General features: G+C 33.5%; 2 protein-coding genes across 2 annotated transcripts; both read left to right on the top strand.

The window, feature by feature from the left end:
- Window positions 1-2,935: 2,935 nt before the first annotated feature.
- Window positions 2,936-4,466, top strand: LOC143624049 (protein NEN4-like). Its single transcript, XM_077094802.1, has 4 exons — window positions 2,936-3,412; window positions 3,501-3,564; window positions 3,658-3,744; window positions 4,265-4,466. The coding sequence occupies exons 1-4, from the start codon at window positions 2,943-2,945 to the stop codon at window positions 4,463-4,465; spliced, it is 822 nt and encodes a 273-aa protein (XP_076950917.1). The 5' UTR covers window positions 2,936-2,942; the 3' UTR covers window position 4,466.
- Window positions 4,467-8,013: 3,547 nt separating this feature from the next.
- Window positions 8,014-16,504, top strand: LOC143624537 (protein ENHANCED DISEASE RESISTANCE 2-like). Its single transcript, XM_077095157.1, has 23 exons — window positions 8,014-8,343; window positions 8,444-8,518; window positions 9,233-9,286; window positions 9,541-9,606; window positions 9,681-9,784; window positions 9,882-9,952; window positions 10,039-10,152; window positions 10,243-10,283; window positions 10,363-10,463; window positions 10,611-10,706; window positions 11,220-11,284; window positions 11,371-11,442; window positions 11,535-11,690; window positions 11,783-11,997; window positions 12,537-12,570; window positions 12,646-12,800; window positions 12,905-13,006; window positions 14,644-14,688; window positions 14,767-14,907; window positions 14,993-15,088; window positions 15,184-15,285; window positions 16,248-16,376; window positions 16,471-16,504. The coding sequence occupies exons 1-22, from the start codon at window positions 8,200-8,202 to the stop codon at window positions 16,356-16,358; spliced, it is 2,160 nt and encodes a 719-aa protein (XP_076951272.1). The 5' UTR covers window positions 8,014-8,199; the 3' UTR covers window positions 16,359-16,376; window positions 16,471-16,504.
- Window positions 16,505-18,139: the final 1,635 nt, after the last annotated feature.

The following is an 18,139-nucleotide window of genomic DNA, read 5'->3' as shown; positions in this document are numbered from 1 at the left end:
TGACTAACATGGCGCGCTCGCGCAGGGCGCACATAACAAATGCACGCGCTGACTAACATGGCGCGCATAATATTTACAATCACCTAATTATTAGGTTGATTACTTAGTTTAAGGGATTGGGAATTTACCGGGTGTCACAGTAAGCCTATACATGACTTCGTTATTAAAGTGGCAAGGTGGCATAACGTTATACGCTATAAAAGTGGCAAAGTGGCATAACGTTATACGTTATAAAAGTGGCAAAGTGGCATTACGTCATTCGTTATTAAGTGGCTAAGTAGTAGGGGTAAATAAGAGGTTAAGTGGTAAGGTGAGCAGGTCAGATAGTGGGCTACGTGTCTGCGGATACGCATATGATGCATGTAGTGGTTGTATGATAAGTTGCTGATTATAGAGTTAGCATGAGAACGGCACATGGCATGGATTGAACGACTGGCATCTAAAGATAGAAGAAAAGATGTTTTAAATATAATGTTTTGGGTTATGGTATCGAAGAAAAGATTTAATGTTTTGTAACGAATGATTGACGTTTTTATATTTCGCGAAAAGTTTTAATAAACTCTGATTTGTAGAACTGTGTTTATGAGTAAATCTGACGATAAAGTAGGGCTACCGGGAACGAGGCCTTACACATACGCACCCCTAAATATTTTAGCCTTGTGCTAATAAAATAGGGCCTCATTATCCGAGTATTTTGGTTATTACCAAATAGAAAGGATCCTCGGTTATTTACTTTTTATTTACAATGGTTGTCACATTATTTTATTTACACATATGAATTGTGATTTTGCCTCATTATATACATATAACAAAAACTAGTGTATTGCTCACCAACAATAATGTTGATTAAATCTATTTTTATGCATTCCACATGTTTACTTTTAGGTTGTTTATGAAGATTGAAGACTCAGCAGTTAGATTAATTATACCTTTAGGATATTTTAATGAATTAAGTATTGTGTAATTGTTTGTATTTAATCTTTTAACAAGTTGTTCTTGAGTTATTGAATGAAATAAATGAGTTGAGTAAATATTGTCACTTTAATAGTGTCATTGTGTTTTTGAGCAATCCGTCGTGCCCCGGCATGTTCTTCCGCCTTTGGTCGGGGTGTGACACAAACAACCTTGGCGTTGTCAATATTTTATTTTCAAACTCAATCCCAAACATGCCCTAACTTAAAGAATCGCTTGATAATTTTTAGGACCTACAGTTACGTCAAGGTTGAGGTTGAAAATATCAAGACTCGACTTTTTTTTTCAAACTATGAACTTTGATAAACAAAGAACACCCACGAGCTGCCTCCACAAGTCGGATCGCAACACACAAAGCCAAATGAAAATAAAGAATTACATGAATCATATCCACACCAACTCAACTAATCTAATGACCTAAACTTGGACCTACTTTTGAACTAAAGAAAACTGAGAGATTTTATATCTTCTATTATATCTTCCAATTTGCATCATTACCATCAAACACCTTTTCAATACACGCTTTCCAGATTCTCCAACATGCAGTTATGATTATCACACATAACACCTCTTTCTTGGTCTCTCCAAGTTTGATGATCTATGAAGCTCCAAAACGTCTCTAACCGAAAAAGCCAAAAATAGAAGGTATCTTACACCATCGACTAATATGTTCCCCAACTAACGCTGAAACCAAACATCCCGTGGTGATATGACCTACTGATTCCAACCCCAACTCGCATAAGACACAAGCTTTATCGAAACCGTTAGATTCCTCCGCTCGAGCGCCTCCTGAGTAGTAATTATGTCTATTTCGACCATCCACACATGAATATTACACTTCACCGGCATCCATTTATTCCATTTCAAAACCTCACTATTTTAGTCTAGCACCCGCTAGTTACTTCTTATCCATATTTTATTTATTCCATATATATATATATATATATATATATATATATATATATATATATATAAACGAAACATTTAAAAGCTCTCTGGTTGCTCCCTGCATTCTCTCAAGCCACTAAATTTCTTTATTTGTAAATGAAGGATTTTCATGCATTTGACTCGAATTCACGGATATGGGTCTTACCAAACTCAGATAGCCCTTAAACGGGTTATAACATCTCATTAAATTAAAAATTAATTTTACTAAATATTTGATATGAAAATCCTATAAAATAGGATATACTAAGAATTAATATTTAATTTAAAAAAAAGATATTATTTATAATTAAGAAACAATTTTATAGTAAAAAAAATAAAAGGGTCATATGTCTCACCAAACCCAGATAAATTTTAAATCGGACTATAACATCCCATTATTTGTGAAACTCTTTAATCATTAAACCCTGAGTATATTATTAACATTCTTACAATAAATAAAATTAAAATCTAAATAAATATATAAATATTAGAAACGAATAAATATTATGGAAATAAAAACTAGTAAATATGTAAAGTGTTATTTAGTAAGTTAATTCTGAACAAAGAATATTTTAATGCAACATAAAAAACGTGATCCACTCCTTTGGGTAAACCTAAACCAACAGGATTCAAACTTACGTAAGACAATAGTTAACTAGTTTCTTGCATGAATACACTTTGCTTCCATTTGAGGACTACTTTTGTAAATTTAGACCTAAAAATCAAACAAAAACATTCTCCTCGTCAACATGGCCATACATACAGAAAGATAACGTAAATGACTAAATTCCCTTTAATACAAACCCACAACACAATCCTAGGTTTCCTGTTCCTTCTTACCTGGAAAACCCCCATTGTTTCAAACTATTGTTTAACTTTAACTACAAGTTAGTCAACCATCCCTACATCTATATCATGTGTTCATGTATATATATACACCATATATATGTATCCAATACATACATGCACTTCATCTTTCAATATCAATATCAATCAGAATTCATAAGTTCAATTTATTTAATTAACCATAAATCATACAAGTAATGTCGAACGAGATTGTATTCTTCGATTTAGAAACAAACGTTCCGAAAAATCTTGGGCAAAAGTTCTGGGTGCTCGAGTTTGGGGCGGTGGTGGTGTGCCCACGAAAGCTAGTCGAGCTAGAGAGCTATTGCACATTGATCCGACCGGGTGACTTGTCGGTTGTTGGGGTGAATCCCGCAAGGTGTCATGGGATATCTCGAGGGACGGTTATAAATGCGCCGTCTTTTGAAGAAGTTGCTGATAAAATATTTAGCATTTTGAATGGTAGGATATGGGCTGGACATAATATTCTAAGGTTCGATTGTGTTAGGATTACAGAAGCGTTTAAGGAGATTGGTCGGGCTGCGCCCGAGCCTAAAGCGTTGATCGATTCTTTACCAGTTTTGTCGGATAAATTTGGAAGACGAGCTGGTGACATGAAGATGGCCTCATTGGCTAACTATTTTGGCCTTGGTGAACAAAAACACAGGTAGATAGCATATAATATGTATATTTTTGTATATGATACAAAGATAAGTGAAAGAATTAATCAGGATGAATGTTTTGTTGATATTCAGGAGTCTTGATGATGTTCGAATGAATCTTGAAGTTGTCAAGCATTGTGCGACCGTGTTGTTTCTGGTAACAAGTCGAAACATGTACATTTAACTTATTTATGTATTTTAATGTTGGTTTTACATGTTGTTTGATGTTTTTCCCATGAAATAATTCAAGGAATCCGCGCTTCTTGGGGTTCTTGAGGATCAATGGCAGCATGATAGATCTCCAAGCATCGCAACCCGAAGCAGAAACAATGTTATGGTATGTTTCTTAGAACTCTTTGTAGATTAGGTGGTTTAGGAAAATCACTTGCAATTTTAGATTGTTTTTCAAAAACAATCGTGCATCTAAGAAATTTGTGCCTTGTACAAGCAAAATTAAAAAGATTTCAACAATCCACTGAGGTGCCAAGCGAATTCATCAATTTCGTTTGCGTCAATGAAAAGAGAAAAAAAATTGTTTAGGGATTCATCTGATTCTTTGGCATCAATTCAGAAGAAGACAAACTTGTTACAGGGAACCGTCTTTAAAAATACTTGGTGTGGTATCAATTCGCTTGCTACCCCGCAAATTCTTGAAATCTTTGTAAGACATGGCTTAAATTCGTTTGTGTAACGAACTAATGTGCAAGCGGTTTTTTTAAACCACTTATCATACAATAAAATTCATGTTTCTTCATTAAGTATATAACAATAAAATTCATGTTTCTTCATTATATAACATTTTTGTGCTTTTTATTACGATGTTTATATGCATATAATTAATATGTTGTAATTTTAAGGAACCAAACATATCACACACAATTAACAAAAACATATCAAGCACAATTAACAAAAGATGGCATCAAGTGCCAACGCCAACTATGACAACAAGAAGTAGGAGCAAACCGAAAGAGGAAGAAGCAAGTCGGAAATCTCCTACAGTACTCAATCGTCGTCGAGTCGTCCCTTATCCAACCGGAAGTCTTGGACAGGTTCGGTAGTTATTACGAACCCCATTTATCTTTCCAGGGTCAAACTGGTGAAATCCAGCACGTAACTGAATTTCACCAATTTTGACCCTAGAAAGAACACGATTCAATTATATATAATCTCTACTCACTTTTCATTGCTCTTCGCTCAAACATATGACAGAAAAGGTGAAAACATGTTGCGAGATGCACGGAAAACACCACTGAATAATCTTCTCAAGCATTCTCAGATGCTGCTCAGATGAAACGAATTCAAGACCGCTTCAGTTCAAACTTTAAATTGGATTTTGTTTGAACTTCAACAATGGAATTGAAGCTTACAATAAGTTGTAGCTCATGGCATCAGCATACCTAGCTTGTTTCTTTGATTCATTAATTCTTTGATTATTTATTCTACATTTAAGTTAACTATTTCATCTTTGTAACACCTGTAGGTTATATATTAAACCAAAGTTTAAGATTCTTTAGTTGCTTAATCCTCTTGAAAAAATATTGCAAACGTTTCAATTGATGTGTAGTACTAATAAACACGTTTTGAATATTAAATGTAAAATGCGTTGTGATTTAACAAAGATAACATGGAAAACTAAAATACAATTAAAATACCGATTTTATATCTAAATTAAGTTAAGCTCAAAACACCTATAATACAAGCTCAATAACGGGAAAACACGTGACTCAAAAATTTTGGATGAAGCAGGTAAAAAAATTACATTACGAATATAAAATTTCAGACGAAAACGGATAAATTTACATTGCCGAGCTAAAAAAAACGCGTTGGGGGCAGGGCGGGACTCCCCATGCCTCTATTAAGCTTCGCTAGTGAAGATTGATGATTGTCATCGTTATACAAAAACACAAAATCCATCAAGACGTTACTGGATTTTGGTGTGCTGGGTTTTTTAACCACTAAGCTTTGCAACTGAAAATGTTTGTCAAGATTTAATTTGTAGATGAAAAATGCTTAGATTTTTATATTATAAGTGTTGTTGAATGGGTAATATCGGAGAAAATTCAAAATCCGACGCAACAAGATTGAAAACATTCAACAAAAATCATAACCATAAAGTGTAGCTCATAACACCTCAAATAAGATTGGGTTTGAACAACGGGTTTTTTGTTTTGTTTTTATTTTTTTATATGTTTTTTTAGGGAGGGATTAGTATTTTCACATAAGAATTACACTAAATAAAATAAGTTAAGGTGGGTGGCCTCCCCCTTCTCTAACAAGGTAAACCAGGTCCGAATGAAAAATGATCTCATGCAAAATAACAAGGTAAACCGGATCTTGTTAGGGTCACGAGCATCATCCTTAATCGACCCACGTCATCGAATCTAAAGGGAATAAATATGTCACTTCAACGTATAAGCAAATGATAATTTCTTCCTAAGACAGAATGTCAACCATCCATTCTGATTTTGACATTTCAAACCGTCAATTGGAAAACCTATCACTGTGGGAAAGCCCCTTAATCAGTTATGTTTCAAACCCGAGACCTTAAGATCTTAAGCCTTTGACCCAAAAGACAAACTGCAATAATTAAATTAATAATTTTAGAGACATGTGTTAACTTTAATTAAAATAATTACAAATAAAAATATTATTCTAACATATATTTGATTTTGGGAAAGACATTTCATATTGAATTTATAAGAGATCTGATAGCCATCTTGCAACGACATATAAATATCACAGGGTGCACTTAGGTGCACTTAAGATCTTAAGCCTTTGACCCAAAAGACAAACTGCAATAATTAAATTAATAATTTTAGAGACATGTGTTAACTTTAATTAAAATAATTACAAATAAAAATATTATTCTAACATATATTTGATTTTGGAAAAGACATTTCATATTGAATTTATAAGAGATCTGATAGCCATCTTGCAACGACATATAAATATCACAGGGTGCACTTAGGACTGTTCAAAGGGTAAGACCCGACCCTTTTACCTAACACCCTATCCGAACCCTTTACCCTTATAGGAAGAAACGTGGACCCAAGACCCTACCCTCCAAACAATAAAAGGGTCGGGTATAAATAAGGGTTTCAAGAGTTTAACCATTTACCTTTTAAGGCAGTACTCATATATCTTTAATATATGAATCATAAAACAATTATACTTTCATTTAATAACATAGTAAAGTCTAACTTCGAAAGTTTATCAACCATTTGAACTGATGCAAATAATATTCACATTCTCAAATTACATGTAGAGAACAATTAAGTGATTTATACATATGTGTTTCCAATCAATAGTATGACCCTCTATTTTTATTTTTCTTGTTAATTGGGAAAATTCTGATGAATCATATATGAAATACAAACCTCTCATAAATTTCATATTTATCGCGGATCTGATGTATATGTATCTAGAAAGTAGTAAACGGGTCAAGGGTTTGATAAAGGGTCGGACCCTTGAAACCCTATTACCCTTTAAAGTGAAATTTAAATACCTTTTACCCGACCCATATCATATATTCGGGTCTAATTAAGGGTTTTACGAGTCGGGTAACCGGGTTTTAAGGGTCCGACCCTTATCTTGCTCACCCCTAGGTGCACTCACCATGTTGGACATAGACATAGAGTGTGACATTTTTAAATTCAAATGTATAATAGGTATAGTGATAAATTTGCATTATAGTAGCTATAAAACACAAATAAACCTATACCTCTATTACTTAAACCCTGAAATAAATTTCAATTCAAAAAAATAGATTAATGCCTATGATTTTTCACACGTATAAGTCAAATAACTAATATCTTTTGTAATGGTTGACAACATGCTTCTATGCGTACATGAATCACAAATCATAATTACATGTACGAATCAATACATGTACGAATCAAGAGTAGATTTACATGTGATATATGCACATGGTTTTGTGATTAAATAAATTCATTTTAATCGTTTTGTAATGATTGACAACATGCTTCTTTAAAGACAAAAGTTTATGATAGAGCAGTAACAAGATGAATCGAGGATGGTAATAACTCAAAACAACCATCTCTTCATTTCATCACAAGTTAATGATAGAGAAAAAGAAATATAGAAGTTAATTAATGTAAGGACAATTACTGAATTGGAATTAAGTATTGATTTTATCCTCCTATAAAACCAAACAAGGTTTTATTATGTGATTATTACATAATAATATTTTCTACATAATTTTGTTGTTTGTAGTTGAACCTCCTCCATTATTATTATGACCCTAATTTTGTATATTAAAATAATAATAAGTTAACAACTTAACCAGTAACCACTAACTCTAAATCCAACTTCAATTATCATCTCCATCCATTTTGGCCTACTTTGAAATTTTAGTAATTAAATATTCCAATTTTGTCAGAATTCTCATGCTGCCGTTCGTTAATCATCATATTCATATAAATAATAATAATATAATAATAATAATAATAATAATAATAACAATAATACTCTCTCTGTAATATAACAATATAATACCACCACTGGCATCCTTACTACTCGCCGGCCATATTCACCGATCGTAAGTTACTTCATCTTCTTCTTCTTTACTGTATTTTGTTCATTTTCACTTCACTTTTACTTCTGTAGGTCTAATTGAACCGGTGAACTTAGATTCTGCAGATCGCCGTTACGGATTTGACCGATTGACGGATTGAGTTTGAGTTTTGGAAGTGTTAGGGTTTAGGTTTGATTGAATTTGGGGGTTTAGGGTTTATGAGTGATTAGTTTTTGATATTGTGAGGATCGGATTGAGATGTCGAATTCGAAAGTAGTGTATGATGGATGGATGGTGAGGTATGGGAGGAGGAAGATTGGGAGATCTTTTATGCATATGAGGTATTTCGTTCTCGAGTCGAGGTTGCTTGCTTATTACAAGAGGAAGCCTCAGGATAATGTGGTAATTGCTAATCATATACTTCCGTTTTGCATTAGTTACATTTTAGTTAACAGTAACACTGAGTTTAGTATGTATTTATGTATGATTTGGTTTACGTTAGGTTCCGATCAAGACTCTGGTTATTGATGGCAATTGTAGAGTGGAGGACCGGGGTTTGAAAACTCAACATGGACATGTGAGTTTTTACTAATTAGTTTTGTTGCTTGCTTTACAATTCATGGTGTTTATAATTTGAAAGTGTGTGATTTAAACTTCTAATAAGGCACTTTTTATGTCTCTGGTTCAGATGTGACTTTAAGAACAAACTAAGAATATGAAAACAACTACTGGTATTTGAGAAATTGCTTTCGGCTGTTATTCACAAATTAGTTGGTGTATACTTTTTTAGTTTCATTTGCCACTCACAAGTATTGGCTTTTGTAGAATCTACATGTTCTGAAAAGCCAAAAATATATTTTCTATTATCAGAACTGTGCATGCATAATTTTGTTGGTGTTCTTGTAGTTTATTTCAGTATGTAGAGTTTTGATTATAATCTAAGCCTTGTGGATCATAATATAAACCTTACGAATACGGATCATAATTTGAATTTTTGTCTTGTGGATCATGATTATTGAAGAAATATACTTTTGTCTTTTAGAAACATGTGGATTTTCAGTCACAGTTCACATACTATGCTTTATCTTTTGTCAAAAAGGTCACACATACATAAACAAACACACATGTGTGTGCATCATAATTGCCCTCTCCTTCAAAAGTTTGTTTATGTTCTTAGCATAATGAGATTATAATCTATGTTTTTTAAGTTTGAAGTTTGAACAATGAAAAGCTTTCTTTCAGCTGTTGCCATATTGTGTTGATGTTACTTCACATATTCTCTTTGCAACAGATGGTGTATGTGTTATCAGTTTACGACAAGAGGGATAAATACAATCGAATCACGGTACATGATCTTTACTTTACTTTTCAACCAAGTCAAAGGGGGTTCTTGTTGTGACTCAGGTTACGGTTAATATGTGTCGGGTGTGATATTGCAAAAGTATTATCTTTATCTTCTTGCAATTCTGTTTTACTCTTATAGTTCTAAATACTTGATCTTTTGTCACTTAACATGTTCTACTTTTTATCTTCTCTTGAAGGATGACACATGTTCTTTGGTATTCTGTTGTTATGTTAAAATTTTCCTTGCTATTTTAGATGGCAGCTTTCAACATCCAGGAGGCACTTATCTGGAAAGAAAAAATTGAGTCTGTTATTGATCAGGTATGTCTTTTTTCAAACTAATCTTCTACATATGTTGTTTCTGTGAAAACTAACAACTTCTCAACAATTAACAGCATCAAGAGTCACTTGCTGCCAATGGGAATAAATACCATTATTTTGAATATAAGTCTGGGATGGATAGTGGAAGGAATGCTTCCTCATCAGATCAAGAAAGCCAGTAAGAACAAGTCATAAGTAACTTGGACATTATTAGTTATTTTTCTTCTATCCTGTGGCTATTTTATTTATTTATGCAATCACTTCTTGATTTGTAGGTACAGTGCTGCTGAAGATGAAGAAGATTCATCACGGCCAAGTTTGTTGCGAAGAACAACCATTGGGAATGGTGATTGTTTTTTCTTCATCTGTTAGCTGCACTTTGGTTATTTTTTGTTTCCCGCCTTTATTAATATGTTTAATATCTGCTGATAGGCCCTCCTGAATCTATATTGGACTGGACCCAAGAAAGTTCAGCATTGGCAAGCCAGAATGCTAACAATCAGGCATTTTCAAGGAAACATTGGCGGCTTCTTCAATGCCAAAATGGTACTTTAGTCTGTTTTTGATGAAATTGGGAACTTAAGTATTGGCTCTTATGGAAAATCTATATCATTTGTTTTGTAAAATTTGATGTAGGACTTCGTATCTTTGAAGAGCTTCTTGAAGTCGACTTCCTTGTAAGTGTTATTTCTTATATGATCTAGTATTTACACAATTACCAGCAAAGACGTTTATATGTTTTGTATGTCATTGCAGCCAAAGAGCTGTAGTAGGGCTATGAAGGCTGTTGGTATTGTTGAAGCTAGTTGTGAAGAAATATTTGAGCTTGTAATGAGCATGGATGGAACACGCTCTGAGTAAGCATCCGTTATGTGTTTAAATATTTGTAATTCTATATGACTATTTCTGTTTTCTTTTATCCTTTTTTGTGTACTCAGGTTTTATGTCTTATTGCTGGACTCATGATTTTTATAACATGCTATATTGCATTGTCACATGTGCAGATGGGATTGTAGTTTTCTGGATGGTAGCTTGGTTGAGGAGGTGGATGGACATACAGCAATTCTGTACCACAGGCTTCAGTTGGATTGGTTCCCCACGTAATACATTCTTCTTCTTCTTCTTCTTCTTCTTCTTGGTGTGTGTATGTGTGTGTGTGTTTGTCTAACGTATATAGATTGCAAAAGATGCACATACAGATGTTCCAGATTTGGATCATTTTAACTGATGATGAGTTGACGATAACCATTATGATAAACTAGAGAACGCAAATTGTATATTGATTGTGTGTGTATAATAGGGTTACATAGGGGTTCTATATATAGAGAATAGTATTGCACTTGACTACCTTTTAGATATGATAATTATTTGACTAGTCTAATACTCTAGAATATGTGTAGGTCACTCCTGGGCTTTAGACTGTCTACAAGTATTTAAGTTCATTTATCAAGTATCTAAGATTCTTTTGTTTTTTTTGTTCTCTCTAATCTCTTTCTCTCTGAATAATAAGTATATATCAAGGTCATTTAACCCAATAACACTAAAAAGTCGACAGTCAATTCTAAACTATTTGAAGTTTTAAACAACAATTTATGCTTTTGTTTCTGTTACAGATTTGTGTGGCCACGCGACCTTTGTTATGTGCGGTATTGGCGCCGAAATGATGATGGGAGTTATGGTGAGTGCATACATATACTAAATAATAGTTTCTTAAATTTTCTAGTTTATTTATTATTAAATATTGAGTTTTATTGTTATCTGCAGTTGTACTATTTTGCTCTAGGGAGCATGAGAACTGTGGTCCACAACCAGGATATGTGCGTGCACATATTGAGAGTAAACTCTTTCCCCATTCATATAAAAACTAATTTTAAGGTGTTAAGATCCACATCATACTTACAAGTTACAATCACAATATTGTAATATAGGTGGGGGATACAATATTTCCCCTTTAAAACCCCGAAATGGACGGCCCAGATCACAGGTCCAGCATCTTATGCAAATTGATCTAAAGGGATGGGGAGTGGGTTATGTTTCTTCATTTCAACAACATTGCCTGCTTCAAATGTTAAATAGTGTTGCTGGTGAGTTGCAATATATCATACAATAATTCCACTAATTAAATTACGTTTTTAAAATGAGTAAGTGCTTTATTTACTTTTATTATTGATAATAGGATTGCGGGAATATTTTGCACAATCTGATGAAAGGACTGCTCCCCAGAGAATTCCTGTTATGGTTAATATGGCCTCTTGTACAGTTCCTACAAAGAAGTCACAAAAGATTAACTTGACTTCTGTTCTTGACCGAAGTCAATCTCTTGATAATGTGGCAAAAATGATGGATGAATACTCAGATGAAGATGAAGATTTTCAAATCCCTGATGAAGAGGTTGGTAATTGGTGTTACACACACACACCATTTTTCAGAAAACGTCCTAAAACTAAGGAAATAACAAGAAACATCCTTCATGTTTAAATAAGTTTGCACGTTTCGTTCTTTCCACTAATGGGCGTTAGGCTTTTTTTGTTTAGTCCAATCATGTTCCTCGTGTATTAGAGCATTTTCATCGTATTTCTATTTTAATTAAAATGTTTAAAAAACAAAAACAAAACTTTAGAGAGTAGAGAGAGAGAGAATGATAGAAGAGAAGAGAAAGAGAGAGAGAGAGAGAGAGAGAGAGAGTAGATAATCTAGGGTTTTGTATATTTTGTATTTTTTAATTAATATAGTAAAATGGCGAAAGTACCCTCATGTGCAACGTACATGACTGGACTTAACGGAAAAAATAACACTGTTTAAACATAAAGGGTGTTTCATGTTATTTCCTTAGTTTAAGGACGATTTCTGAAAAATGGCATAAACTTAAGGACGAAAAGTGTAATTTACTCTTATCTTATATTTTCTTATTTTGCCTTTGACATTTCCAGGCGTATATAATTGAGCAGGAGAGCAGACGGGCTGGTAGGTTATGGATATGTTTTTTTTAAATCATTATATTTTCTGAATTTTACTTACGATAAATTTTACATGTTGAAGCCCTTGAAGAAGAACCCGTTGTTGAAATTGATCTGTCTTGCTTTTCGGGTAATCTTCGGCGAGATGATAATGAGAAAGGTCGTGATTGTTGGAACATATCTGATGGAAACAACTTTAAACTCCGTAGTAAGCGTTTTTGCTATGATAAATCAAAGGTCAGTTATTATCTTATTCCATCACATTATTGTTATTTTAGTTTTTAAGATGTTCAATCTTGTATCTAAATTTTTTAATTTTTTCTTGTTTAATGTGACCAAAGATGCCTGGAGGCAAACCCCTTATGGATCTTGTTGCTGTTGACTGGTTTAAAGACACCAAGCGAATGGACCATGTTGCTAGACGCGTGGGTTGTGCTGCACAAGTAGGTTTTTAGACTGTTTAATTTTTATATGAAAAAATTATGGAATTACCAAATATGAACAACTAATGAACACTTGAATATTGACTCTATGCTTGGTATAAATAAAGTGGATATAGTAGTAATGGACAAATTAAGCTTAGTGTATTATTTATCAAAAGACTTGTGTAGGGGTGTAGATGAGCCGAGCCAGCCTGATTAGGCTTGGCTCGTTTTGATCTACGAGAGCTCGACTCATTTCGAGCTCTTTTTCTAAAGCTCGAGTTTGGTTCATGAGTTGTTTTTTCAAGATCGACCCTTCTTTATTATTTATTTATTAAATTAAAATTAAATACAATTTAATTATTTTTTATGTATTTTGTAGAATTTATATCTATACTATATATAATATAGGAGTGAAGGACCTCTTAAATTTTAAGAGGTACCACTCTGGTTGCATATAGTACAAATTACAATGCATGTAATTTTATAAATTTAGGGGTAAAATAGTCTTTACATATTTCAAAATAATATACAATAATGGTCCTTCTACTTCAATCAAGTTTTGTTAATATATTAAATAGTTACACATTTCCCCCTAATTATAAACCACCTACCCCGTGACTTTTTAACGGCCGTAACTTTTTCACACGTTAATATTTTTTATAAAAAATCACACCATAAAAACGAGCATTTTATTCTCTTTAATTTGAGTATAGTATTGTTATAGTTTATTAGGTTTTAAAAAACTAACATGTTACGTACGTGATCACTATTACAGACAACGGGTTGGGCATGTTCGGTTAATGGTGTTGGAAAGGGTTAGGGCTGGAACAGGTTAATACAAAAAGGGTTAATTTAGTTCATGTCGGGATGAGTTTAAATTGAAAGGGTTCATGTCAAAACAGGCTTCGGGTTAAAACGTTTTTGGGTCGGAACAGGTCCGTCAAAACGGACTGGGTTTTAAAATTACTGTGCATTTCATCTTTGCTTCTTGCTTGTCGTCACCAGTTACGCGCGTTCAAGCATCAGTTACGTGAATGACATTTTTTATACATACCGGGTTGCTCACGTATAGGCATTATGTAGCGCGCTTACTAGCACTGGTTACACGTCCAAAGCCATGTTAAATGCATATCACCTTCGGGTTACGCACATACCGTTGCGAGGTTACAAACGTACTAACACCGGTTGCGTTTGCGCATACACTGCTGCATCGCGCGGGCAACTGACTAGTATATATAACATATATGTATTATTTAGTTATTTTTATCATAATATTACATATAATAAATATTATTATATACATATTATCTATACATTAAATAATAATAATTTAAATTTTAGATTCGTGAGCAACTCGAGCTGGGGCTTGTCGTATAAGCATTAGTCAGTTCGAACTTTTAACGAACCAATCTTGAGTAGCTCGCAAGCCTGCTTGACCCGTTTACATCCGTAGACTTGTGCCATAGTCATCACTTTAGTTTTTTATTTTTTATTTTTAGAAACAATGGTGCTTTAGGATTGTCAATGTTTTGAAAACTAACAATCTTTGTACTTATTCTAGAACATTTAATTAATTTTATTAATTTAACCATCCAGAATTTATAAATACATAGAGATTATAATGCTTGTTTTGAAAGTAATGTTTTTCTTTATAGGTTGCTTCTCAAAAAGGACAATTTTGCTTGGTGTTCAATCTTCAAGTAAGCTGTCATAAAATGTCGAAATTTGAATAATTTTTATAATGTTTTGGTATTAATAATAACATATTAATACCGAAGGTACCTGGTTCAACCAACTACAGCATGGTTTTTTATTTTGTGACAAAAGAATTGGCAGCCGGTTCTCTATTGCAAAGGTTTGTTGATGGTGATGATGAGTTTCGCAATAGTAGGATGAAACTCATACCATCAGTCCCCAAGGTATAATTCTTGCCACCTGATCATTTTCTGTCACCTCATCTCACCACCTCATCATTTGCTGACTTGTCACTAATGGATGTGGTAGGGTTCATGGATAGTGAGGCAGAGTGTTGGAAGTACTCCTTGTCTTTTGGGAAAAGCGGTTGACTGCAACTATATTCGTGGTGCTAATTACTTAGAAGTAATATTCTTTTTTATATAGTTTGTAATGTTTATAGTTTATACACAAATTTGAGAAACTGCTGTACGAGTGGTTAAAATTTTGCCACTTGCCAGGTTGATGTTGACATTGGCTCTTCGACTGTGGCTAATGGTGTCTTGGGTCTTGTAGTTGGTGTTATAACTAGCCTTGTGGTTGACATGGCTTTCCTTGTACAGGTATGTTTATCAAATACGCATTTTAATTTAGGATTTAACTAAAAAGAAAACGAGTCAAATGTGTTGAAAGTCATTTGAAGAGCATTCCAAGTGCATAAAATCTTCTTTATTAGCTTTGTTAAAAAAGATTAAATTATTTTTGCAATCATATTTGGCATCTTATTTATATTTAGATATAAAATAGGATAAAAATGTGTTTGCAAGTCGGCTTAGTATACTCAGGATTTTGGTTTTCAAGTGGAAAATTTTGCAATCATATTTGGCATCTTATTTATATTTAGATATAAAATAGGATAAAAATGTGTTTGCAAGTCGGCTTAGTATACTCAGGATTTTGGTTTTCAAGTGGAAAAGTATCTGTTTGGTTCCAAACTGCTTCTGGTTTTTATTGGTTCCCAACTAGATTACAAACTGGTGGTTCGGCTTGGATCAGTTCCTAACCAGTTCTTGCCAAACCGGTTTCGTATCCAGGTTACAAACCAGTTCTGGCTCCCAAAATGGTTTTTTGTACACCTTTAGGCTCAACTAAGGGTGTAAATGAACTGAGCTCGAGTAATTTCGAGTTCAAATCATTTATTTTTTATTTATTGCTTAATTTATTTGTATGCATTTATAATTAATAATTATTTTTGCTTATCTATAATTGTATTTTTATATATAAAATAATATATTTTATCTAGTTATTTCTATCATAATTTAATATACAATATCTATTATGTAAATAAATATTTAATATATTAGAGAACATTCATATAAATTATAATGATGGGCCTGTTTAGGCTCATAGGCCTATTCAAGGTCGAAATGTGAGGCTCAGGCTCGTGCTTGTTTATTAAATAAGCTTCAGTATAGGCTCGAGCTTGTTTAAGCCCCGCTTGATTCAAGCTTTTTTTGAGCCGTTCTCGCTCACAATCGGCTCAATTCTTTTACACCTCAACATGTTTTCCATTATTGTTTTTCAGGCAAACACAACCGATGAGTTGCCAGAGCGGCTTATAGGTGCGGTTAGGGTTTCCCATCTAGAGCTAAAGTCTGCAATTGTCCCTAAATTGGAACCAGATCCAGAACCATAAATCATTTACTTGAACGAGGTATGTTCGTATATTATAATAATCTTGTTATTGATGGTTTGTTGTAATACGATAAGCAGGTTTAATTTGTTGTTCATATTAATCTAACTGTTAGGTACATAAGGATTGTCTTGAAATCTAGTAGCAGGCCAACAGGTAGAATTAGTGTTTGTTTATTTTTGGAAACTATGTTTTCATATGTCTTTTTAATAACTTGTTTTTTATTCAATCGGCAGCAAATTGAGTGGACAATGTAAAGGGGTTACTTAGGAAACAAATATATCAGAAGCTGGAATGTGAGTTACTGCTACAGTGACTAAATTCATTTGAATAGTTTCAAGACATACTTGTAAGTGGTGACAGTTTTCGGATTGTGGGACCAAAATATAGGTTTTTTGATCTTTTTCTAGTTGAACAGAATAAGAAAACACAAGTTTGTATACCACATTTGGTGCATAGCTGTGATGGTTGAAACTTGGTATATTTAAGTTCATATACCAAGCATACTTGTGATCTTTGCATATGGATTTCATGATGGTGTGTATGTTCTAGTACATAATCAATTTTAATGTCTGAGAGCCACTTTAGTAATTATACTTGGTACTGTTTATGTGGTTCTCTACTTAAAGTTAAGGTTATCAATAGTGTCTGGTTAATGGGTTTGGGTCAACACTTATTTTTATTCATGTCGAAAAGGTAGAACCTAACGTACATGCACTTCAAATCATGACTAGAACACGAACCCAATGTCAATGCATCAAACAGGTTGAGAAGTAGTGAGCAAGTTGTAAATGTGTTAACCATACTGTCATACTGATAGGCTGTTAAAATGGGTTATAGGGTCATAAATAGGTTAGCGGTTTGCCTATTTAAAACAATTTGGTGGGTCTTTTTTAATTAAGCGAGATGAATAGGCCAACCCAAGCGTGGCTTGTTTATTAACCAGTATGTATATAAAACCTAAAACCTCACTATTTTTATGTCGTGTTATTTCGCTTTATGTCAAAAAATTTTATGCTACTTAAAAATTAGTTATGTACTTGACACATCCATACACCATGTTGAACTAGATGAACCAATAACATGTGATCTAAACTGGGTGAACTAGATTGTTAAATTTGATTGTCCATCACTATTGGTTGAAGTGTTGAACTCTATTAAATAATATGTGATCAAAACTAGAATGCGCAATGATGGCTTGACATCTAAGCAAAGGTTTGGTTTTCAAATTTGATTCAGTTGATGTGGCTTGATCCAAGACGATGTAACCCCCTATAAGCAAAAGCCTACATAGTAGTCCACTCGGCCATCTCTATTCTCTCCTACGTGGCTACATAATGATTATGACCCAAAAACCGAAAATGAGGTTTTGATGTTATATGTCATCTACTTTCACAAATTGTGCTACAAAAACAAATCGAGATGGTCTTGATGGTATATGTCGTATGCTTGCAGATGCGCAATGAAAGAAACCGTACTTTATTGCTAACCTGCTTACAAAGTGAATGTGTTTGGATAAGGTTGAATTGACAATTGCAACATAGTCTTAACACAACAAATAAAATTGAATTCACACGATGCCAACATTAAGTATATAATGAAGATTCAAATTTAAAACATACAGCAAAGTCATCTCTCCTCAATCGGTTTCTTGAATCGATTAACTTTGTTCACGGTTTTCTTCTACAGTCGATGATGGATACGGGTGTGCGTGGTGCGGTTTTGGGCTACAATTTTTGAAACCATTTGGTTTTGGTTTTTTGGGTTTTGCCATTTGAGCTTGA

Source organism: Bidens hawaiensis, unplaced genomic scaffold (assembly GCF_021521415.1).
Source record: "Bidens hawaiensis isolate Kalapana, Puna unplaced genomic scaffold, B.hawaiensis_p1.1 tig00000369_1, whole genome shotgun sequence".
Classification (NCBI taxonomy): domain Eukaryota; kingdom Viridiplantae; phylum Streptophyta; class Magnoliopsida; order Asterales; family Asteraceae; genus Bidens; species Bidens hawaiensis.
This window is presented reverse-complemented; position numbering and strand designations above follow the sequence as displayed.